The following is a 24,643-nucleotide window of genomic DNA, read 5'->3' as shown; positions in this document are numbered from 1 at the left end:
TGGAAAACCTATCAGGGCCTCTACATTTTAAAAATTTTTAAATCCATAATCACATTTGTAAAATTCCTTTGCCATGGAAGTTCACACATTCAGAAGTTCCAAGGACTAGGATGTAGAAACCTTTGAAGTGGATAATTATTTTATCTACCACATTTAATGGTAAGGTGGATAAATGAGTGAAAAATAAGATAGATAGATAGATAGATAGATAGATAGACAGACAGACAGATAATAGGAATATTAAGTAAGATTGCTGATAATCAGATCATCAAATAGAAAGGAGAAAATTGACCCAAATTCATCAAAGCCCTGGGTTCAAAACTATATTGTCATAAGCAATCAAGTAGTTCACTTTAGAAACAGCAAACCTATACAGCAAGGGACCTTCAATCATCATTTCCTGTAAGATTGATTTGAGACTGCCTAAATAAGAGATCAACAGGTTAAACCCAAAGGGAGAGTTTAGTTAACACAGTTAAAGAACAATTTTTGTGTAGTTACCATGATGTAAAGATAAAATAGACTATTTAATTCTCTGTTATTAGTTCTGTTAAAATGTATGAAACTCATGAACATTTTATGGAGAAATTGCAAAAGAGAATTCTAAAGTAAAAACAGGACTGAAACAAATAGAGTCTAAGATCCCTTCCAACTCAGCTCTCTGGGGACTCATAACTGCTCATATAACAAAAGTCAAACAGGAAAAAGTTTCATTATGTATGGAACCATCAACATGTAGTGGTCAGCAGAATGGACAGGAGCTGATGCTGGGTCTGAGGATCTGGATTTGAATCCTGGATTTGGACAACCTACTTGCTGATGTATTTAAGCTCACTGAGGTTGTTTCCTAACCTGTGAGGTTCACGTGTCATAACCTTGATCATGCATATCCAAAGATCCTACTGTAGTCTCTAGTACGCTAGAAGCTTTTGAAAGTGGTACCTGGGAGAAGCCAATATTTTAAAACCCATTAGTTTAGGGTAATCAGCATTATTTTTAATCTTAGACACATCCGTACACTGTGTCAGGTCTCTACCAACTTCACAAGAAGAGGTGCTAAAATTTTAAGTCCTTGTGCGGACAGAGTTGGCGATAAGCCACAGGGCACACAACATGAGGGTGACTTACACAACATTGCCCACCACTGCCCACCTGGAAACAATGGTCATCAAGGTGGCCTGGGTGGTCAGGATGCAGCAGGCTCTCACTGGCCAGGTACATCAGCACACTGGTCAGCACCCAGATGCAGAGGATGGACAGCAGGGCACCGAGGACCTCTGTGGATTCAAACATACAAGGACATCTCACACAGGTCACCATCCCTCACCTGCTGCCTTCACAAAGTCATGATACTCTCTGCTTCTCCCCTGGAAGGAATGACCACAAACTAGTTTGCACGGTGATGCACAAGGAAAGTGTGGGTGGATTTCAGCACCGAGATGAAGGATTTGCGTGTTGCATTCGTAAAACACCAGCGTCTGAGTTCATTATAATCCATATTACTAAGTAATTTCCAGCCAGTTTTTAGAACATATTAATTGCTGCCTGCCCTCACTGTTTTCCTCGGGGATTGTAATTTAAACAGGTGCTAAAATGATCGAAACTTGTTAGGAGATGAAATAATGAGACGTGACAACTAAAATGTGTTTAGAAACTCTTAATTTCACCATAAAACATTTACGACTTGCTAGTACCAGCACCTTTAGTGGAATAAAATAGCAAAAAGGGAAGGCTTCAGAGGGTACTTGATGGAAATGAGTTCCATTTGCCAGCCCAACATATTGTAAACACCCAGGCCCAGCTCGGAGGCTCATCAACACTCTAACTGCCTCTTAAGAGCAACCGCCAGGGAAAGAAGCATCAGGATGGAGACATTTACATTAATATTTGAAGATAAGACAGCGCTCAATCTGCCCTTGGGGGAAAGTACCTTTGCTCAGTTAGAGATCTGTAACACCTCACTGATCTTTAACTCAATCTTGTAGGTCCATTCTAGAAACCAAGGCTCTAGAAATATTTTGTGCATGACTAAGTCAGGCACGTTCCATGACGTTCTTATCCACTTTGAACTTATGCCAGGTATTAGTCACATCTAAAACAGAGTAATGTGGGTTTTTTTCAGGTATAAAGTCAAGCACATTGCATTTTATTCTCGTTGATCACAACATGTGTTTTTTCTCACTTAAGTGAATAGTTTTCCAAGGCAAGGTTACCATTTTGCTCAACTTTGTACAGCTACATTTCCCCAGGATCCAACAACTAACTGGTACAAATGACATTCCAGTATCCTTAATATGTGACTCTTTTTTAAAAAAATTCTTTTATTGGTACATTTTAGGTATACAACACAATTACATTTCTCATTGGGAATTTGTACCTTTACATGATGCATCTTGGTTCTTATTTTTTTCCCCATTCCTAGCCCTCCCTTCATGCCCTCCACCCTTCCCTATTTACAAAGACTTTATTTCCATTTTTTCCATTTCTCATCATTTTTCCTTTCCCTTCTTTCCTTTCCCCTGCCCCTCCCACTACCCCTACCCCTTTGGACCTTTTCTTCCTATTTTGCATTATCGATTATTCATTCTAATCATTTGTACATTTTAGGTACACAATATAATGACATTCATCATTGGAAATTTGCACCTTTACATAATCTCTCTTGGTTCTTATTTTTCACCCTTGCCCAGCCCTCCCTTCAACCCCTCCATTCCTCCCTATTTACAAAGTTTTTAAATAAAATGGAGTACTACTCAGCCATAAAAAATTAGAAATTAGAGACATTTATAGCTAAATGGATGCACATTGAGGCGATACTCTTAAGTGAAATAAATAGGACACACATGTGTAAATACTGAATAGTTTCTCTAGTGTGAGAAACTGAAAGTGTAAATAAGGACTAAATGTATAATAGGTAATGTGAAATAGGAAGAAAAGGGGCAAAGGGGAAGGAAGTGGGAGGGCTAGGGGAAAGGATAGAAGGGAATGGGATTAATATGAGAAAATGGAAAAATAGGAACAGAGTAATGTGTTGTTAACTAGTGTGTGGCCATTGTTGCCCAGACTCCAATCATTGACATACAACTGTCATGATTTTCCCCATAACCTCATGACACCTGTCTTATTAACCACCTCATGTTTTCTTCAAATAAATTCATTCTTTGCACTTAGCTTCTTCCTAAACAAAGTTTCCATGAAATTATGAAATTACTACTTTATTCTCTAATATTTATTAAGATGTACAATGAGTGCTCGTGTGACACTTACAAGTCACTTGACTATCCATCAGTAGAACACTATGTACACTATGGGAAATGTTGGTCCAGATTTTAAGGGTGTGAGTTCAAACATCAAATACATAGTCTGCCAGTGACTGGCACAAGTGACTTTATACAAGTAACTTATCTTATTTGAGCTTGATTTTCCTTACCTATGAGAAAGGTATAATAATAGCATATGTGTAAAACAAGTTGGCGTATGTTATGAGTTGAATTGTATGCCCCGAGACAACAGTACCTCACATTGTGACCTTGTTTGGAACTAGGGAATTTGCAGTTGTGACAAGGTAAGATGAGGTCATACTGAGATAGAGTAAGTCTCTGATTCTGTCTGCCTGCTACACTTACTCTAGGGGAGAATTTGGCCCAGACATGCACATGGTGCAAACAGCATGAGATTAAAGCAGAGATCTGCAAACCAGGGGGCAAGGATTGGCAGCAAACCACCAGGCTCTAGGAGACAGGCATGGAACTCATTCTCCCTCATAGTCCTCAGAAGGAACTGACCTTGCTGATTCTCGATCCTGGACCTCTATTTTCCAAATCTATGAGACGATACATTTCTGGTTGAGCCGTCTGAAGTGCTTTGTTAAGGCAACTCCAGGAAATTAATACAACATATGGAAAAACTCAAGAAATATTTATTATTTTGTTAGTCCAGTCAGACAGTTTAAAACTGTCTTTATAGAAGTTTAAGAAGACTAGACAAGAATTTCTGGCTAGCTAGAAAAAGGTGTTGGGTTTGTAGATGCCAATTAGTGTGCTTCCTACCCAGGGGAGCCCAAATCAGGATATATAATTAGACCATTGTCCACTCTGAACCCATGACTAGAGAGGTATAGTGAGACAGGAGCTAGGAGGATAAAGTTGAAAAATCCAGGGCAAAGATCAGGAGTCCAGACATAGGCCAGGAATCAGAAACTAGTTAGACAAAAAACACATGAGGAACCTTTGACAAATGCTACCATGATTGCTGAGAAATCTATCAGGTGAGCAAGGTCCTTGGGCTGCTGGACCAGTGTGGGCTGTGTTAAGCTCACCTGTGTCTATTGTGGTACTGTTTGATGTGGTACCCATCAATCATGCAGCTATCAAAATGGAAATTAAGTAAAATAAAACATACTGTTCAGTTGTGCTAACTACACTCAAAGTTCTCAATGACCATGCCCAAGATGACAAAGTACAGCCACGATCTAAACTGAGTCCACCCTGTGTTTACAAACAATCCCACCTTTACAAAAAAGCTCTGACCAATGGGATCAGAAAGGATCAAATACCTGTAAACATTTATACATACAAATGATGGGTGCGGCACTAGGTTACCCTGATCACACGGTCATAAATTCTGTTTATTGTTGTTTATTATTTCATCTTTCTCTGAATGTCAAAGGGAAGGCAATTCTCTGCATTGATAAGAAGTGTAGGAGGGAACTAGAACGTCCTCCCATTCTGAACATGAAGCCCTGTAATCCACACTGGCAGCTTCTGATCTGCTCTCTGTGGCCAGCAGCACCGTCTGTGGAGGCTGGCCGCGTGGGTGGCCTTTTGCTGCCCTTGCTCTGCCCCGGGATCTCATTGACATTGATTTTCTCAACCGGTGTGGAAACATGGAGCTGTGACTACTGGTTCCCAGGATCTGGCAGAACCTCTTCTAGCTGATACGGGCAACGACACAGAGGCGGAAAAGCAAAATTGCTGAGTGTGTGCTGGGGAGGGATGAGTTGTACAGATGAATCCAAGTATAAATTTCCCAGGGACTAAAACCTTCGCTGACCTGGCCCACTTCCTCTACAAGAGCTAGCTGTTTTAATTCTTTCTTCTGAGAAAGAAGAAATTTCCTTTCCTCCTCTTCTTCCTCCTCTTCCTCTTTCCTTGGTTTTTTTTGTGTGTGCATGTGTGTGGATGTCTAATTGATGGTTGATTTGTTGATGGTGTCTTAGTGCTTTCTCTGCTGCTATAATAGAATATACTGACTAATTTAGAAAGCAAGGAGATTTGTTGCTCATCGTTTTGGAGGGTGGCAAGTCCAAGATCAAGGCCCCAGCAGCTGGCAGAGGCCTCTGTGCTGCACCATTGTACAGCAGAAGGGCGGGAGATGAGAGGAGATTTGGGATGCTCTCATTCTTTTCATCAGCAACATAATAATGGCATAAGTCCATTGAGGAGAGCTGGGTCCTCTTGACCTAAACACCTCATAGAGTCCTTACCTCTTAATATTGTCATAATGACAATTAAATTTAAATGAGAGTTTTGGAGGCCGCATTTAGAGCATGGAAATGACCAAATGCTGGCTGGGCAGAAGAGCCCATGTTCTGTCCTGACTCCCGGGGAGGAGTTCTTCAGTCTCTGCCATGCTTTTGGGCCCTCTGGGCCTTATCTTGCAATATGACACCAGCTTGACCTTTAGCCCTCTCTTCCAGGGATGCAAAGTAATTTAATGAATACTATCGTGGCTATTACCCTGGGGTTGCTGCTAAAGTGATACACGTGTCGTGTCCCTGCTGTCCCACAGGAGAAGTGGTAGCACCATTAATCTGTCTGCTGAATTAATATTAAGAACACACATTCCCACAAATACATTTATTCTATCCTGTGCACCAGACATGTGCCCCTAAGGGATCTTTTGGGGCAAGCCTTTGCCCTTTACCTTCTGTCTTTACCCTCGGTTTGCCTCTGAAGTACTATCCTGTCATCGTTGCTTAAATGAATCAGTGAACCTGCTTAGTGCCACCCAAATGTCAGCCTTTTGGAGGGGGGCCTTGATGACAGCCACAGGGAAAACAGACTGAGCAGAAAACTGGTCAGGTCCACTAAGTGATGAGCAGCATCCATGATGATGGTGAGACTCTCAGCAATGTGCCCACCTAAGGGTGTGAAATAGGACACAGGGCTAAGGCCATAGAGGTCAACTACATTCACTTGCATGCCAGCCACAGTTAATGAAATGCCAGACTCACACAACTTTAGAAAAGGGAGGATCCTAAAGCTGGTTTAATCCACCTCTTCTTTCCAATTTGACAAAGAAAGTGAGACCCCCCCAAAGCAGATAGGATTTCAGCACGTACAAGTGGATTTCAAGAGCTGGGAGAGAAAAGGTATAAGTTTCTGAAGTGCAGGGCACAAGAAGTTTTTCTATAAACCAGATGCTGCAATGTAACCCCGAGATGTGATATTATTTGTCTTGTGATTTTTCCACTTCTTTTTGTGCTACTAATTTATATTGTCCATGTGAGTTCAAGATCCCTGTTGTAAATACTGGGGGCAGAAAAGAAAGGTGGAGGCACTTTCCAATGGGCACACAGAGTGCAATAATAGTCCAGTAAAGGGTAAAAATAGACCTCCAGCCATGGGAGTCCTGCTTTGCTTTTCCCTCCATTTGGCTTGTTCCTTTTTCATCCCTCCAATCCACCTCTGAAAAGCCCTCCAGCTTCCAGTACAGAAATTAAGGTAAAACTTTGTCCTTTCCAGCCTGAACAGGGCTTGTGTCTGAGAGCAATAACCTTTATTGCTTTTCCTACATCTTCCCAGCAAAGAGCTTCCATGGACAGATTAGTCCTCCCTGCAGCTCTTTATTGCCTTGTGTACTCCAAAGCAAGAGACTGTCAGTCGTCAGCCCTCCATCACCACACTCACCTTGTCTCGCCTAATGATTAAAAAAATTACATAGATGGCTCATAATTGCAATAATCCCCACAGACCGTTGGCTGTAGCTGTAGTTAATAACTGGTTTGTCAAAATTTAATGGTCTGAAGCAAAGTACTCTTTAAGCTTGTTACTGAGCTGTCAGTGCAAAACTCCGAATGATTCATTAGCCAAAAGGCAACATTTTGCTAACAAATCAGCTGTCCTTCCAATTATCCTCTAATGTTGCTCTATCTGCCAAACTTAGCCCTGATTATAAAGCTGTGTTAATAATGCATTATTTTTTGCCTGGAGAATGAGTGCATGCAGCAAAGCAGCTTGCTGCCAGCTCAGCAATGAATGATGATGATTCTATGCACTGTGCTAAATTGTGGTCTAAGTCAAGGAAATAAAGTCTTGCAGGGATTCTTCAGCAGGCTCAGCTCAGTCAAAAAAGGCAACTGAGAAAGAGAAAGGGCTCGCTTTGGAAGAAGCATGTTAACAAGGAGACCTGGGACCTCAGAATCATTTGCAACCATCAAAGCTGCTTATAAGAATCATCTAGAAACTACAGGAAATTACAGCTGAAGTCTACTGATCAAACTATTTGCAAGAGATAGTTTGTGGCTGCATTTGTGTTTACTCCCGAAAGCCTGAGGTACTACTGACAATTAATTCAATCATCCAGGCGGTACTTATTGAGCCCTTACTGTGCATGGTGCCAGAGACAGGGAACACAAAGATCAACAAATCACAATCCTTCTCTTTAGTGATCTCCTGCCTAACACCCACCGCACTGCAAATTCAATAATGGGTTGGAAGCAGAAAGCACTGGGAGCCTTGAGGAGCGTTTCATAGATAAGAAGGGTGAGAATCAGAAAGGAGGAAAGAAAAGACAAGAGCAGAAAAAGAGAAGGACAGGCGCAAAGACACAGAGGCGAAAGAATTTGCCGCCCTTCTGGTTGATCGTTGTTCTATGGGCTAAGGGGACCTAGTGTTGATTTTGAGCCAAAGTTGTGACATGTTCATATTTGTAATTGAGAGCGCCTTTACCAGCAATATGGGGGATGACTTCCAGGGAGGAGAAGCTGGAAGTTAAAATGCAACAGCAATAGCGAAAGGGCATTGTGATAAAGGCATGAACTAAGGAGGGCAGTGGCACTTGTACTTCTGAAACACTTGGCAAGATGTGCAGAACAGCGCACTTCAAAGAGGCAGGAGAGGCACAGCAAAGATTCAGTCCTCCAAACAGACTCTGTCCACAGCCCCTACGGTGAGGTGACCACAGGAACTCACCTCAGATTCAAGGAATTGCTGTCAGGTCCCCATGACATGTTCCACAGAGAACAGAGACATCTGCTCATCTGACAGAGGAAGCCTTCTGCCCTATCACTAGGGCTCTACCAAGGCATGCTATTAATTTACTTTGTAAAAAAATCTCTACTTTATAGCTCACATTATTATTGTACTATGTGTTGTGTCCAAAAATTCATCAAGTTATTATCCAGTCATCCTGAAGGCATGAGGTACTGCTGACAATTAACACACTATACTTTTCATAGCCATGTCTGGACATTTATTAAGTTTTCAATAGCAGGAACCTCAGAATATTTCTTGTATCAGCCACTGAGATCCTAGTTGTAGAAAAAAGCAAGTACCCGTATCAATAAAACATGTAGTTAGCACATCAGCAGCCATATCTTTCTCTTAGGAAAAGACAATTTTTTTCACTTTCATATGCTGTCATCTTCCCCAGCCGGTCCCCAGCTTTGCATTTCCTCAAGCAGTCTCATGTTTCCATCCTTAGGTAACTGTTCTCTGGCAACTCCCAGTTTCCTCCGCCAGAGACAGACTTCTGCTTATACAAATATGTCTCTCTATGGCTTCTCTCCACCAGGCATTTCCAGAAACAACAGAAACAGCCCCAACGCAGCAGCTCAAAGGCCCATGAAGAGCGAACTCATAAGGCGTATATCTTTTTCTCCTTAGTTCTTCCTCCCTCTGATCTGGAGTGCACTTTGTGGCAGTTCTCCCCCTAAGCACAGATCAGTCTGATTCCCCAGCTGGACCTCAACCCTCCTCGACCTGCCTCGCAATGACCATTCTGGTGGCATTTTCCACTGACCTTAGATAGGCTCTTTCATTTCTGCATCATAAATGCCCAAACTAGTTTAAACAGCAATAAGATTAAAGTCTATTGCCTCACATTAGTAGAACAAACCTGGGTGAGATTGCATTGGGTGTTTTACGTCTCAGAACATGCCAAGGCTTTGCTCTATCTCACTATTGCTATTAATTTTCTTATTGGGGACAGGCTTTCTTTCCCTCCATGAGAAAGCTGGTGGTCTAGAAGCTCCAGGCCTAAATCATTTCAGCTTAATAGTTGTAGAGAAAAGAGAATTTATTCAACCTCCCTACAGAAGATCTAGAGACCCTGCTCAGCTCAGCATAGCAGCTCACTCGGAGTCCTGCCTCAGGACTTGAGCTACTCAGGCAGGAAGGACCAGAACTGCAACCAGAGCAAGAGGAAGGAGCTTGCTGAACAGGAAATGTTCTTCAACCAGAAACACTGGCACTCAAACTTCTAAACATCTGTTTCAGACCTGTCCAGGAGAAATCTCTCAAGGTAATGTCTGTTGTTTACTACCTGTCAAGCTGTAGCAGTAAATAGTGTGCTGTTTTTTCGGGCTGTTCCACCTGAAAAGCCCTCTGTATTCATCTTTCAAGGCCAAAGACCTCCAGGGTCCCTCAAAGTGCTAGGCTAATAATACAGAGTCTGCCAAAAAATGTACACATCAGGAAAAGAGAAATTTGCATAAATATTTTAACACTAAATTTATGGACACATCATGAGATTAATACCAGTTACCTTTGGCCTCTGTAATGACAAGAGGTACTCAGAGGGGTGCCTTGAGCTTCCATTTATTAGTATGGTGAACCACTGAAGTGTGGATACATTTTTTGGCGGATTCCATAGTTGTTTTCTCTGATAGCATCAGTAGTGCCCTTGGGAAGTGGAGAGCTGTGGACTAGAGTCTTGCACGATGGCCAGGATTTTGATGAATGTGAAAAGCAGACAGGTATTTTCCCATTCCAACAAATAAAGCAGAAGCCATAGGGACTCTAAGCTACGATGATTACTTTGCAGAGGATGAGTAAATACATTTGGCTGGTACAGTGCAGCCACATAGGGACATTGTAAGAGAAAAATATTAATAGGTTGGCAGCCAGATTGTTGAATACCTGGAAAATCAAAGTAAAACATTTTCATTTTGTCCTGCATGCTGGACCTTTCCAATGTTTTGATCTGTCTTCGTGTTTTGATCTGTCTTCAGCTGGGGTGGCCACATGAGATTTTTAGCAGAAGCAGCTTTTGAACCCATCACACAAGCTCCCTCAGCAAAATCTCCTGTGCTCAGCATGATGAGAAACATGTGGTGACCCACTGGACTAGGCCAAGAGGAGCCATTGAATAATTTTGAACATGAAGAGAGCAATATTTTAGAAAGATCAGCACAATGTCGATATGATTCAAAATTGAAAGACTTGTGAGTCAGCATCCATTTCACTCCCTTACTGATAATACCACTTTTGACTCTGAGCAAAAGTCAAATTAGAGCTCCTAGACCCTGATTCATAGGAATAAGGAAGAAAGGAGGTAGTTGATTTCCTGACTCCAAGGCAACAGCTGTCCATTTCCATCCTAAAAAGAGAAGACATTTTAATGCAATTTTAGTAGTCCATGTTTGCAATACACAATGACTACATTTATTGTGGAGAGTTTGTACATGTACATGGCACATTTTCTTTCCGTTTTATCCCCTTCCCCTCCTATCATTCCTTGCTTCTTCCAACTCTTGATCCCTTTTCCATTTGAAAAAGCTCTAGTATTTCCAATTTTTTCTTTGAGTCCCTCTTTTAAAAACATCTCTTTTGCCTTCCTTCCCTCAACACTCAGCTAATGTGATATGCAAGGAATGTCTCTCAGCACTACTACTTATGACAAACTTGCTGCTACATACTAACATAAGAAAGGTTGAAAGCTTTTCTTCAAGGATCAAGAAGAAAACAAAGATGTTCCCAGTTCCCAATTTCTGCTCAACATATTCCTGGCAGAGTCCTAAGCAGAGAAATTAGGCAAGAGAAGGAAACAAAAGGTTTCCTGATTAGAAAGAAGCTAAATTGTCCTTAAATAATCCATAAGAAAATCTGTTATATCTAATCCTTAAAATCTCATTAAAGTTTAAGGATACAAAATAAACATAAAGTAAACAGTAAATAGAGTACAATAATAAATACAATATAGCAAGCTAGCCAAAATATGAAATGTAGAAGAAAATTCCATTTAAAATATCTACAAAATAAAGTGAAATAGGAATATATTTTTCAAAGGAGCCAAAAGACTTATACAGTGAAAACTAAAAACTTGATGAAAGAAATTAAAAAGACACAAATAAAGGTTAGTGAATTATAATAATTAATATTGTAAAAAATATCCGTACTACCCAAAACAACCTATAGATTCAGTGTAATTTTTATCAGAAATCCAATTGCTTTCTAGATATTAGTCTTTTATCTGAAGGGCTACTGGCTAAAATTTTTTCCCATTCTGTGGGTTATCTCTTCACTCTGTTGGTGATTTATTTTGTCATGCAAAATCTTTTTAATAAGATGAGATTCCAGTTGTTGATTCTTTGCACTATCTCCCCTGCAGTCTGGGTTTTGTTCATGAAGTCATTGCCTACCTCTATGTCCTCAAGAGTTCTACCTATTCTCTCTTCCAGAATATTTAGTGTTTCTGTTTTAATATTTAGATCTTTGATCCATTTTGACTTTTTAGTTTAGTGCACGGTGAGAGACATGGTTCTAGTTTTAATCTTTGGCATGTAGAAAGCCAGTTTTTCCAGCACCACTTATTAAAGAGGCTATCTTTCCTCCAGTGAACTTATTTGGCTCCTTTGTCAAACTTAAGGTGGCTAAGTGTGTTTTCTGTTGTTTCTACCCCTTCTAGCTAGTATGTTCCATTGATCCTTGGGTCTGTTCTCTTTTTTTTCCAGTACCATGCTGTTTTTATCACAGTGGCTCTGTAGTATAGTTGCAAGTCAAGGATTGTGATGCCTCCTGACATGTCTTTGTTGCTCAGAACTGTTTTTGCTATTCTAGGTTTCTTCTGGTTCCAAATAAATTTTAGGAATGTTTTCTCCAGTTCTGTGAGATACGCTAATTGTAATTTGATTGCAATTGCATTAACTCTGTGTAACAATTTTGGGAGTATGGTCATTTTCACTATGTTGGTTCTTCCTACCCAAGAGCTGGGGATCTTCCCATCTTTTGATGTCCTCTTCAATCCCCTTTTTAAGAGTACTGTAATTTTCTATGTATAGGTCCTTCATTTCTTTTATTAGATGATTCCTAAGTATTTCCTTTTTGTTGGTGCTATAGTGAAAAGGTGTTGTTTCCCTCATTTCTTTTTTCAGGGATTTTGGTATTTGTGTACAGGAAGGCTATTGATTTTTGAGTGTTGACTTTGTATCCAGCTACGCTACAGAATTTGGCTATTAAATCTAGTAGTTTTTGGTGGAGTTTTTGGGGTCTTCTATGTAGAGAATTATATAATCTGCAAAGTCTTCCTTTCCTATCTTTATTCTTTTTATTTCTTTTTCTTCTCTAATTGCTCCAGGTAATATTTCTAGAACTCTGATGAATAGGAGTGGTGACAGTAGACATCTTGTCTTGTTCCTGATCTTACCCCTCAGATAAAAGACTAATATCTAGAACATACAAAGAATTGAAAAAAATCAGACCCCCCCAAATTTAAAGACCCAATCCAAAAATGAGATCTGAAATGAATAGACACTTCTCAGATGAAGAAGTAGAAACAGCAAACAAATACATGAAAAAAATGTTCAACATCATTGGTCACCTGAGAGATGTAAATTAGAACAGTGAGATTCCATCCAACTCCAGAAAGAATGGCTATTATCAAGAAATCAACCAACAACAAATGCTGGTGGGGCTGTGGGGAAAAAGGAACCCTTCTCCACTGTTGGTGGGAGTGCAGACTGGTACAACCACTGTGGAAATCACTGTGGAGATTCCTCAAAAATTTAGGATTAGAGGTCCCATTTGACTCAGCTATTCCCTTGCTGGGTATCTTCCCAAAAGAATTAAAAGCATCATACTACAATGATAAGGTGCACCAATGTTTATAGCAGCACAGTTTGTAATAGCTAAATCTTAGAAATAATGCAAATGTCCATCAAGTGATGAATGGATAAAAAAGAGGTGATTTTTTAATACAATGGACCACTACTCAGCCATAAAGAAAGATAAACTGGAGATATTTATAGCTAAATGAATTCAACTTGAGACTATACTCTTAAGTGAAATAAGTCAGACACATATGTGTAAATGTCTCTCTAATGTGAGAAACTGAAAGAGTAAATAAAAACCAAAATGTATAATAGATAATATGAAATAGGAAGAAACTGTTCAAAAGGAAAGGGAAACTGTGAAAGGAAGGGAGGAAGGGGGGAAAATTGATAAAAGAAGGAAAAATGGAAACAAAGCATTTGTAAATGGGAAGAGGTTAAAGGGAGGAGAGTGGAATGGGAGAAAAAGAGGAATCAAAGTCTATCATGTACAGGTACAAGCTCCCTCCAGTGAATGCAATCACTATGTATATTTAAATTGTACCAATAAAATTCAGTAATAAAAAAACTTTAAAAATCAAATTACATTCTTCACAGGAATAGAAAAGAACCCTAAAATTTCTATGATACCACAAAATACTCCAAATAGCCAAAGCAATATTGAGGAAATAGAATAATCTGGAGGTATCACACAATTTGACATCAAAATACACTACAAAGTTATACACAATCCAGTACACAATTGAAACAGCCTGACATTGGCATTAAAAACAGACATATTGACCAATGAAACAGAACAGAAATCCCAGAAATAATTCATGCATTAATGGTCAGTCGATTTCTGACAAAAGCCAGCACACATGAAAAAAGGGCAATTTCTTCAATAAATTGTGTTGGAAAAATTGGATATCCACAAGCAACAGGCTAAAATTCTACACTTTTACCACATGCCAAAGTCAAATCAAAATGGTTTAAAGACCTAAAAGTAATACCCAAACTTCTACTACTAGAAGAAAGCCTGGGAGAAAAGCTCCATGACATTGACCTGGACAATGATTATTTTTAAATAAGACCTCATGTGCCCAGGAAACAAAAGTGAAAATAGGCTATATATACAAACTAAAGCAAATCTGCCTTCCTAACCACCAGAAAATGTAAATTAAAACCACACTGTCAATATATCAAGCAATATCTCCATTCCTATGTTCATTCCAACATTAGTCACAACAGCCAAAATATGGAATTAATTTGTGTCCATCAGTGAAAGAATCAATAAAGAAATATGGTACAGTGGAATACAATTCAGTCATAAAAAATAATGATATTCTAACATTTGCATCAATGTGGATAAATCTGGATGACAAGTTAAGCGAAACAGACAAGCACAGAGAGAAAAACAGTACACAATCTCACCTAGATATAGAATCTAAAAGTGTTGACTCATAGCCCCCAGAGTACTACCTTTCCACAGTACCGCCTTTCCAAACCACAGTTGGAGTGTTTTCTTTTATTAAGCTTACATTTTGTAAATCTTTTATATGAGCAATTGAATACTGTCCATAATCTTATCAATTATATACTGTACACACATCAGTGGATTCCCAAGGGTATTTTTCTAGATTGGAAGTGCATAATATAACTCCATCAAGCTATTATGGCACTTCATTAAAAAGACTTAGCTTTGCTGTAGAATTTGTGTGTTATAGTTAATTTTGTACATTTTGATTAGAAGGTTGTGTATCAATCCGGAAGCTGATTTAGACTGGATTTATATGTCCTTTTCTGGTTTTCAGAAGTTATAGAATTTTAAATATGATTGCATAGGAAGATAGATAAATAGAAAGTAGAGGTTCAGATGGTTCCCCAAATTACCTATTCTACTGTTTCAAAAATATTTTAATATATATGCTAATTTGTTTATACTACTAGTTTCTCTTAGCTCATTGAAAAGAAAGTTTTGTGCTAATATCTGTTTCTTCTTTATAAGACAGAATCTTTTTTGTCAACCTCTTGTACTCTGGAGTAACTACTTTGAGGATAACAGTACATGGTGTATTAACTATTGTTATTCTCATTTTGTTATGAAATGTTTTATGAAATAAAAAAGGAAAAAATAAATATGATTGCATACACCAGTGGAATTCATAGCTAAAAGAAATCAGCTCATTCCAGTTGATAGATATTATAATGCACAGAAGTAATTTACCAGAGTCTATTTTCATCTATTTTATTAATTTTGCCATCTTTTTGAATAACAGATGGAAAAGGAGGGCACCAAAATACCGGTAACATACTGTGACAGGTAACAGTGGTAGCAGATTGGTAGCAGCTTTTAGTTCTATCTACATACCAGGCAACCTATGATGCTCTTCATGTGTGTGAGGAAAAAATAAACCAATATTCCATTCCAAAATCTTTGAACTGAGTAAATTAAAATGTGAGGCTATCATGTTCCATTGTATGATAATAAATTTGAAAATTTTAGTAAGATAAGTAACTTTGGGAAAACATAAATGGTCAAGATGTTCTCAAGAAATAGAAATGTTGAGTACATCAGTGAATGAGGAAGAAGTTAAAACATATATCAAGAACATATGCATAAAAATTTTTCTAAAGCCAAGATGTTCTCTCAAAGAAAAAGATAATTATAATGTTTCATAACTGTTTGACTTTTTATTAAAAGGAAGTTATTAAACCTAAGCTTTCCATTTTAGCATGCATAATTCTAACTCAAAAACCTGGCTAAACATCATCACAAGGGAAAAACCATAGTTAAAATAAATTATAAATAAAATGTGTGTTCCCAAGTTAATTTATAATTAGATTTGGGAGAGAATTGAATTAACTGATTCTTATATTTAATTAAGATAGGAAACAGGAATAAAATCTTTTGTTTCCTGTTAAGTAAAAAATAATGAGGAGACAACAGACATTAAAACTATGAGCCTACATTACAAAGCACACTACTGACAAAGAATAGGAACATGATCTATGAACATGTGAACATGTTTAAAATAATTTAAAAATATCAACTATCAATGGGGGAAATAATCATGTATAAGTGCTGCTTAAATTTTTGTTAGATATTTAGAAAAGTTGAATTTTCAATCCTTAGAATACAAAGTATATCTAACTTCATATTATTTAAAATTTTTTAAAATGCAAATATTTGGACAAATACCCCTCCCAAAAAGGCATTTACCGTCTCAGTACATGAGGAATAATTATAAGCACCAAAACAGTAAAAAAGTGGTAAAAGAACTCAGCTCAAAAGTTTTATATAGTTACCTAGATGAAATTTAAAATTTATCAAAGTCAAAACAATTTAAAAATAAACAAACTATAAAAGTACTCATGACTAACACAATAAAAATTTAATGCCCTAACTATATGAAGAGCTTCCAGAGATCAATAGAGAGGATTAGATAATTCTCTAAAAGACAAATGAACAACAGACATTAAGAACTGAATATGGTAGTGCAAGCCTGTAATCCCAGCATTTAGAGAGGCTGAGATAGAAGGATCATAAGTTCAAGTCCTATTTGGGGAACTTAGTGGGATACTGTCTCAAAATTTTAAGAAAAGAGGGCTGGAGATGTAGCTCAGTGGTAGAGTGCCTCTGGGTTGATCCCCAGGTGTATATATATATATATATATATATATATATATATATATATATATGTGTGTGTGTGTATGTGTGTGTGTGTGTGTGTGTGTATGTGTTTGTGGGGGGGACAAAGAGGAGATACATAAAAGAAGGAAATACACTTCAATAAAAGCTAACAACTATGCAAAAATATTCTAAGAGTAATAATTAGAGAAATGAATATTAAAGTACACATTCATCCTTGCATTAACAGATTTTTAGAAGATTAATGTAAGTTCATTAGAAGATTAATGTAAGATGTCTATTTGGAGATTTGGAGACAGAATTCTTAGAACTGGAAGTCATTTAAATCATTTTAAGTTTTCTGGATAACAATATGATTCAAGAAGAAAAAAAAATTCATGTCCTTCAACCAATTATTTCCACCTTTAGAAATCTCTTTGAAAGGATTAAGTAGAAAAGCAGGCAGAGATTTATTCATGACTCTTTCACTGCAGTATTGTCCACAAGCGGGAAAAATTCTCTAAATTTCTAACAATGAAGAAATGGTTATGTAAATTACAGTGAAGCATATTATGGAATATTGTTCAGGCATAAAAATGTTTTTGAACAGTATTTGATAACATAGTCAAAAGCATTCAATGTGCTCTCAATTATGTAAGAAAAAAACATGAAGCATGCATAGAAAATATACAAAATATTCCATAACGTTATTGGAATTTATCGCTCAAAGGTGGGATAGTAATGAATTTTGTTTTGTTTTCTTCTGTTTTCCAACTTATCTACACTAGGCATATTGTTAATTTATTCTTACAGAAAATATTGAATCATACTTTAAAAGAATTTAGGTAACCCTCCCATAATGCTGTACAGTTTCTTTGTATTGCTTATTTAATCAGAGGAGTCCTCTGGGGTCATATCCACAACCTCAGTGATCATGAACAGGAGACATATTGCTGAAGCAGCGCCCAATCTCCACCTGGTGTTCACCTCCTCCTTTTGGGGGGAGGTACAAGGGATCGAACTCAGGTCCTTGCGCTTTCAAGGCAAGTGGCAGAACCACTGAGCTAAATCCCCAGCCCTCGCCTGCTCTTTTGCCCTCTTCCCTGTGGCCTTGGAGTTGCTGTGGCTGTGATAGATGCTGCCTGGCTCAAGCTCCCCTGGCTGCTCTCCAGGACACTGATCTTTATTTGCAGGGTTCTGTTGAAGTTCCATACTGTGGATGCATTTGACAAAAGCAAAAAGTGAACATAGCTACAAACACACACCTCACTGACAGTCCTTTTTGTTCTCAAAACCACTATTAGGTCACTTGCTAACTACCTAGAAGTTATAATTCACAGCTTCCCACGGGGAAGGAATGTGCAAAAAAAATGTACTTCTAGCACCGAGGAGCAGAGCTGCCCCCAGCACCCAGGAGATGAAACTTCCCAGCTGCCTTACCACTGACCCAGCGCTGCAGAGGTGAGCTGCACAGGTGCCAGGAGCACACAATCCCCCTCTGCTGAAATGAGAAGACATGTAAGGAAGTCTCAAAACCAGACTTCCAGATCACCTAAAGCAACCCCAAAGGAAAACGAGATGAAACAATCTGATACTCAACCACCTGGACTCCCTGAACTGGCAACAAAAGAGGATCTGGAAAAAATGAAATCAGAAATAATTTCTCAGATAACAGCAGACAATGTGCCCATAGTGAAAGGCATGATTAATAAATCTAGAACAGACACAGATTAAAAAAAAATAGAGGAGCTGAGGAACATGATGGAATCCCAACATAGGAAACAAATGGAATCCATAAAACAGATGCAAACAGATTTCCAGGAGATTAAAAACTCCATTGAAAGTTTATGCAGCAGAATGAGCCAATGTGAGGACAGAATTTCAGATATAGGAGATAAGATTGCAATTAGTGACCAGGAAAAGAAAAATTGCTTTAAAATAGTAAGGGACCACGAGAAATCAATCCAGCAGCTGCTAGACAATGCAAAGAAAAATAACATAAGACTGATTGGAGTCAATGAAAAAGCAGGAGAGAGTGCAGATGACATGAAAACACTGTTCACAGAAGTGATGGCAGAAAACTTCCCAAGCAGGGGAAAAGAACTTCACATACAGATAAGTGAGGCATATAGGACACCAACTAGCCTTGATCAAAAAAAATCTACATATAGGCATATAATATTTAAGAATCCAGAAACCCAACAGAAGAACAAAATTCTACAAGCAGATAGAGAAAAGAAACAAATCCCATACAAAGGAAAGCCCATCAGAATCGCAGCAGACCTCTCAACACAAACTCTCAAGGCAAGAAAACCTTGGAGAGACATATTTCAAGCCCTAAAGGAAAATAGCCTCCAATCCAGATTGATGCACCTGCAAAGCTACCTTTCAAAATTGATGAAGAAATAAAATACTTTCATGACAAAGAGCACCTTAAGAACTTCATGAATACCAAACCAGCACTCCAAAAAATTTTAGACAAAATCCTAGGAAAAGAAAATGAGGATCACAACCTCAGGAAGCCCAGCAGAATGAATCCACTGGATGCGACAAGAAATTAAAAGCAAAGGGGGAGAATCCAACAAAAACAAAAAGTCATGATAATGATAACTCAATATGTAGCAGTTATAACCATCAATGTTAACAGTCTCAATTCACCAATCAAAAGAAATAGACTGGCAGAATGGGTCAAGAAGCAAGATCCAACAATATGCTGCATACAAGAAACACACTTCATTCAAAAGGAAACTCACAGACTGAAAGTTAAAGGGTGGAAAACAACACCCCATGTGACAGGAACCCAAAAAGAGGCAGGAGTAGCTCTCTTCTTTGCAGATCAAGTGGATTTCAAACCAACACTAATTAAGAGAGACAAAGAAGGACACTACATCCTTGTGAAGGGAACAATCCAAGAGGAAAAGATGACAATCATAAATATCTATGCACCAAACACTAGGGCACCAACTATATAAAACAAATACTAATTGACATGAAAAAAAAGCACTAATACAATAGCAGTGGGGGACCTCAATACCCACTGTCACAAATAGATAGATCAACTAGACAAAAAATAAACAACAAAATACTAAAACTCAATCAAACTCTTCAACAAATGAACTTAACAGAAGTTTACAGTGTTCCACCCCACAAAATCAGAATACACATTCTTTCCAGCTGCACACAGGTCTTTCTCCAAAACAAACCATATACTCTCTCCTAGAAAATGTTTAAGTAAGTGTGAAGGAATTGAAGTTATCCCCTATATATTATAAGGCCATAGTGCAATGAAATGGGAGATCAATAGCAAAAGAAACCACAAGAATTTCATAAACACATGGAAATTGAACAACACACTTCTGAATAACCAATGGGTCACAGAGGAAATTCAAGAAGAAATCAGACAGTTCCTTCAATTAAATACAATGACATTACAACATATCAGAATCTATGGGACACAGTGAAAGCAGTCTCATGAGAGAAATTCATAGCACTGAATACTCATATTAGGAAAACAGAATAAGCTCAATTAAATAACCTGATGCTGGATCTTAAGGTCCTAGCCAAAGTGTGTACAAGGGAAGAAATTATAAAGATCAGAGCAGAAATCAATGCAGTGGAGACTAAGAGAACAATACAAAAAATCAATGAAGCCAAAAGTTGGTTCTTTGATATAATAAACAAAATCGACAAACCCTTAGCCAACCTTAGCAGAAAGAGGAAAGAAAAGGCCCAAATGCATGCAATTAGGAATGAAAAGGATGAAATTACAACAGACCTAGCAGAAATCCTGAGGATCATCAATATCTACTTCAAGAACCTATGCGCCAATAAGATGGAAAACCCAGAAGGAATGGACAGATTCCTAGATATGTATGAATTACAAATGTAGAAGGAAGAAGACCTAAAAATTCTAATCAACCCAATATCAATCAATGAAATTGAAAACATAATTAAAAATTGCCAACTAAGAAATGCCCAGATCCTGATGGCTTCACTGCCAAATTCTACAAGACATTTAGAGAGGAACTATTTCCATGACTGTTCCATGACTAAACTCTTCAATGAAATTGAAAGGGAAGCAATACTCCCAAATTCATTCCTGGAAGCAAGCATCACCTTGATCCCCAAAGCAGAGAAAGACCCAACCAAAAAAAGAGAACTATAGGACAATCTCACTAATGAACATGGTGCAAAAATCGTTCATAAGACAGTTTCAAGTAGAATGCAGAAGATCATCAAGAAGATCATGCACCCCGAGTGAATGAGAGTCATCCCAGGGATTCAGGGATGGGTCAACATACACAAATCAATAAATGTAAATACTATATCAATAGAGCCAAGGACAAAAGCCATATGATCATTTCCATAGATGCAGAAAAAGCATTTGACAAAATCCAACATGCATTTATGATAAAAACCCTACAAAAAATCAGAATAGATGGTCTCTAACTCAAACTGATAAAAGCCATCTATGAAAAACCAACAACCAATATCATACTAAATGGTCAAAAGCTGAAATCCTTCACAATAAAATCAGGAACAAGACCAGGATGTCCACTATCACCACTCCTGTTTGATATAGTTTTGGAAACATTAGCCAGAGCAATTAGACAAGAGAAAGAAATAAAAGAAATAAAGATAGGAAAGGAAGAAGTCAAATTGTCCTCATTTGCAGGTGACATGATACTCTATGTAGAAGATACCAAGAACTCCACCAAAAGTCTGCTAGACTTAATCAACAAATTCAGTAAACTAGCTGGATAAAAGATCAACACACAAAAATCAATAGCTTTCCTCTACAAGAACAGCAGACTCACTGAGAGAGAAATAGGGCAAACAATTCCTTTCACAATAGCATCCAAAAAACTGAAATATCTAGGCATTGACCTAACAAAAGGAATCAAAGACCTCGTCTCTGAAAACTATAGCACTCTGAAAAGAGATTGAAGATGATATCAGAAAATGGACAGACATTCCCTGCTCCTGGGTAGGAAGGATCAACATAGTGAAAATGGCCATACTTCCAAAACTGCTATATAGATTCAATGCAATCCCAATTGAAACCCCAGCAACATACTTCATGGACCTTGAGAAAACAATCCAAATATTCATTTGGAACAAGCAGAGACCCAGAATAGCAAATGTAATTCTAGGTAACAGAGACAGGGCAGGGGGTATTACAACCCCCAACTTGAAACTTTACTACAAAGCTACTGTGACAAAAACAGCATGGTACTGGCAAAGAAACGGACCTGAGGACCAGTGGAACAGATTAAGAGATGCAGAAAGAACTCCAGACACAATCAGCCACCTCCTCCTTGACAAAGGAGCCAAACACCCTAACTTGGAGGTATGATAGTCTCTTTAATAAATGGTGCTGGAGAAATTAGGTTTCAACTCACCAAAGATTAAAACTAAACCTATATCTCTCACCATGCACTAAACTAAAATTGAAATGGATTAAACATCTAAATATTAAAACAGAAACACTAAAACAGCTGGAACAGAGGTTAGGTAGAACTCTTGAAGACTTTGGTGTAGGAAAAGATTTTATGAACAAAACCTCAGTTGCCTGTGAACTAGCACAAAAAATCAACAAGTGGGATCTCTTCTTACTAAAATGCTTCTGCACAGCAAGACAAACTACCAACAGAATGAAGAGTCAACCCTGAACGTGGCAACAAATTGTTCACCTGCTGTTCCTCACATAAAGATCTACTATTTAGAATCTATAAAGAACTTTAAAAAATCAGACTGCCCAAATTTAAAGACCCAATCCAAAAATGGGCATCTGAAATGAACAGACATATCTCACACAAAGAAGTAGAAATGGCAATTAAACATATGAAAAAATGTTAAACATCATTGGTCATTCGAGAGATGCAAACAAAAACAATGCTGAGATTACACCTCACCCCAGTAAGGATGGCTGTTATCATGAAATCAACCAATAACAAATGCTGGCATGGTATATATAAAAATTCAGGTCTGTGTATACTTGCTATAAATGAAGAATTGGATATTGAAATTGAAAAGTTATGTAGGAGTACAAAGGACCTAGAAAAGTTAAAAAAAAAAAAAAACAGTGTTGGAAGATGTTTAGTACCTAATTTTAAGACTTCTTCTAAAGCTACAGTAATCAAAGCAGTGCTGGCATAAGGAAAGACATATAGATCATTGGAATAAAACAGAGAATCTAGAAATAGAACCACACATATATAGTCCACTGAGTTTTGAAAGATTATTTAACATTAGCATTTTTATATATACCTTGTGTTTTCTAATCCTGCTAAATTCAAGTACAAATTCTAGGGGCTCCTAGAGATTTCTTATTTTTTTCTCTGTAGATGATCATTTTATCTACATATAAAGATTTTGCTTCTACTTTGCCAATCCTATCCTAATTCTGTCACTTTATTGCCAGACTATTTTGGTGGGGCTTAGATTTCAAAGTTTAATGGGCAGATAAAGAGTAAGCATATCTGCCCTTGTTCCCCACCTTAAGGAGAAAGCATTGTATCTTCTCCATTCATACAAGGCGTCCTCACTGGAAGTATGGAGTACATGTCTTTAATCTGTTGAGAAGTTTCTGTTCTACTTCTAATCTCCTGATAGCTTTTACCATGAACAGCTGTAGAATTTAGTCCAATACTTTTTCTCCAACTAGTGACAGGATCATATGGCTTTTTCCTTTCCTCCGTTAAAATGATGACTTTTGGGGGTGGATCTTCCAATGCTGAACCAACACTGATTTCCCTATAACAAAACCACTTTCTACATCCTGCCAGATCTGACTTCTAATAGTTTGTGTTGTTAAACAAATTTCTAGCTATGTTCATACTTTTTTCTTCTATTATCTTTATCCAGTTTTAGGATTAGCACAATGTTGAGTTCCTAAAATGAGGGGAGAAATGTTCCTTCTTTTTTCTGCTTTAATTGTTTGATATAATTTATCAATTAAAATGTATATGAGCCTGCTGTTGTCATATAGGTAGGTTTTCAAGCTAGGAACATACTTTCTTTAATAGGTGCTATTCAGATTTTATATTTCCTCCAGAGTTAGCTTTATTAATTTGTCTTCCAAGGTACTTCTTAGAAGTTGTCAAATTTATTTCAAAACAGATTTTGAAATATCCTTTCTATAACCTTTGAAATTCTGTAAAATCTGTGGTAATGTTTCCTAGATCTTGATATTGTAATTTAAATAATATATAATTGATATTGTGTAACATGAAGAAAAGGTCTAAAGGAGCAGGCGAAGTGGGAGGGGTAGGGGAAAGGAAAAAAGGGAAAAGGAAAAATATGAGAAAAGGAAAACAATGGAAACAAAGTCTTTGCAAATAGGGAAGGGTGGAGGGGGTGAAGGGAGGGCAAGGGAAGGGGAAAAAATTAAGATCCAAGATACTCATGTAAAGGTACAAGATCCCAATGATGAATGCAACTGTATTTTATACCTAAAATGTACCAATAAACTTAATGGGAAAAAAAAGAAAGAAATTACTTCCCTTTTTGGATTAAAAAAAAAACAACAAAAAAACAAATGCTGGCATGGCTGTGGGGAAAGAGGAACCCTGCTCCACTGCTGGTGGGAGTGTAGACTGGTGCAACCACTGTGGAAATTAGTATGGGGATACCTCAAAGAACTAGGACTGGAATTCCCATTTGACCCAGCTCTTCCCCTGCTGGCTATCTTCCCCAAAGAATTAGAAGAATCATACCACAGTGATATATGTGCACCCATGTTCATAGCAGCACAAGCCCAAATGCCCATCAGCTGGAGACTGGATCAAGAAAATATGGGGTTTTTTATCAAATGGAGCACTACTCAGTCATAAAACATGAGAAATTAGAGACATTTATAGCTAAATGGATGCACATTGAGGCGATACTCTTAAGTGAAATAAGTAGGACACACATGTGTAAATACTGAATAGTTTCTCTAATGTGATAAACTGAAAGTGTCGATAAGGACTAAATGTATA

General features: G+C 37.9%; 1 protein-coding gene across 1 annotated transcript in view; it reads right to left on the bottom strand.

Moving 5' to 3' along the window:
- The window catches only part of Slc30a8 (solute carrier family 30 member 8), a 195,914-nt gene that overhangs the window by 18,741 nt on the left and 152,530 nt on the right, over positions 1–24,643 (bottom strand). The window contains 5 exon segments of the mRNA XM_087190739.1: positions 1,129–1,182; positions 1,184–1,277; positions 5,996–6,145; positions 17,582–17,648; positions 17,745–17,912. Of these exon segments, the coding sequence (XP_087046865.1) occupies positions 1,129–1,182; positions 1,184–1,277; positions 5,996–6,145; positions 17,582–17,648; positions 17,745–17,912 (533 nt within the window).

This window comes from Heterocephalus glaber, unplaced genomic scaffold (assembly GCF_053883595.1).
Source record: "Heterocephalus glaber isolate CG9 unplaced genomic scaffold, H.glaber_assembly_v1.0 deba00001555, whole genome shotgun sequence".
Taxonomy (NCBI): Eukaryota; Metazoa; Chordata; class Mammalia; order Rodentia; family Bathyergidae; genus Heterocephalus; species Heterocephalus glaber.
This window is presented reverse-complemented; position numbering and strand designations above follow the sequence as displayed.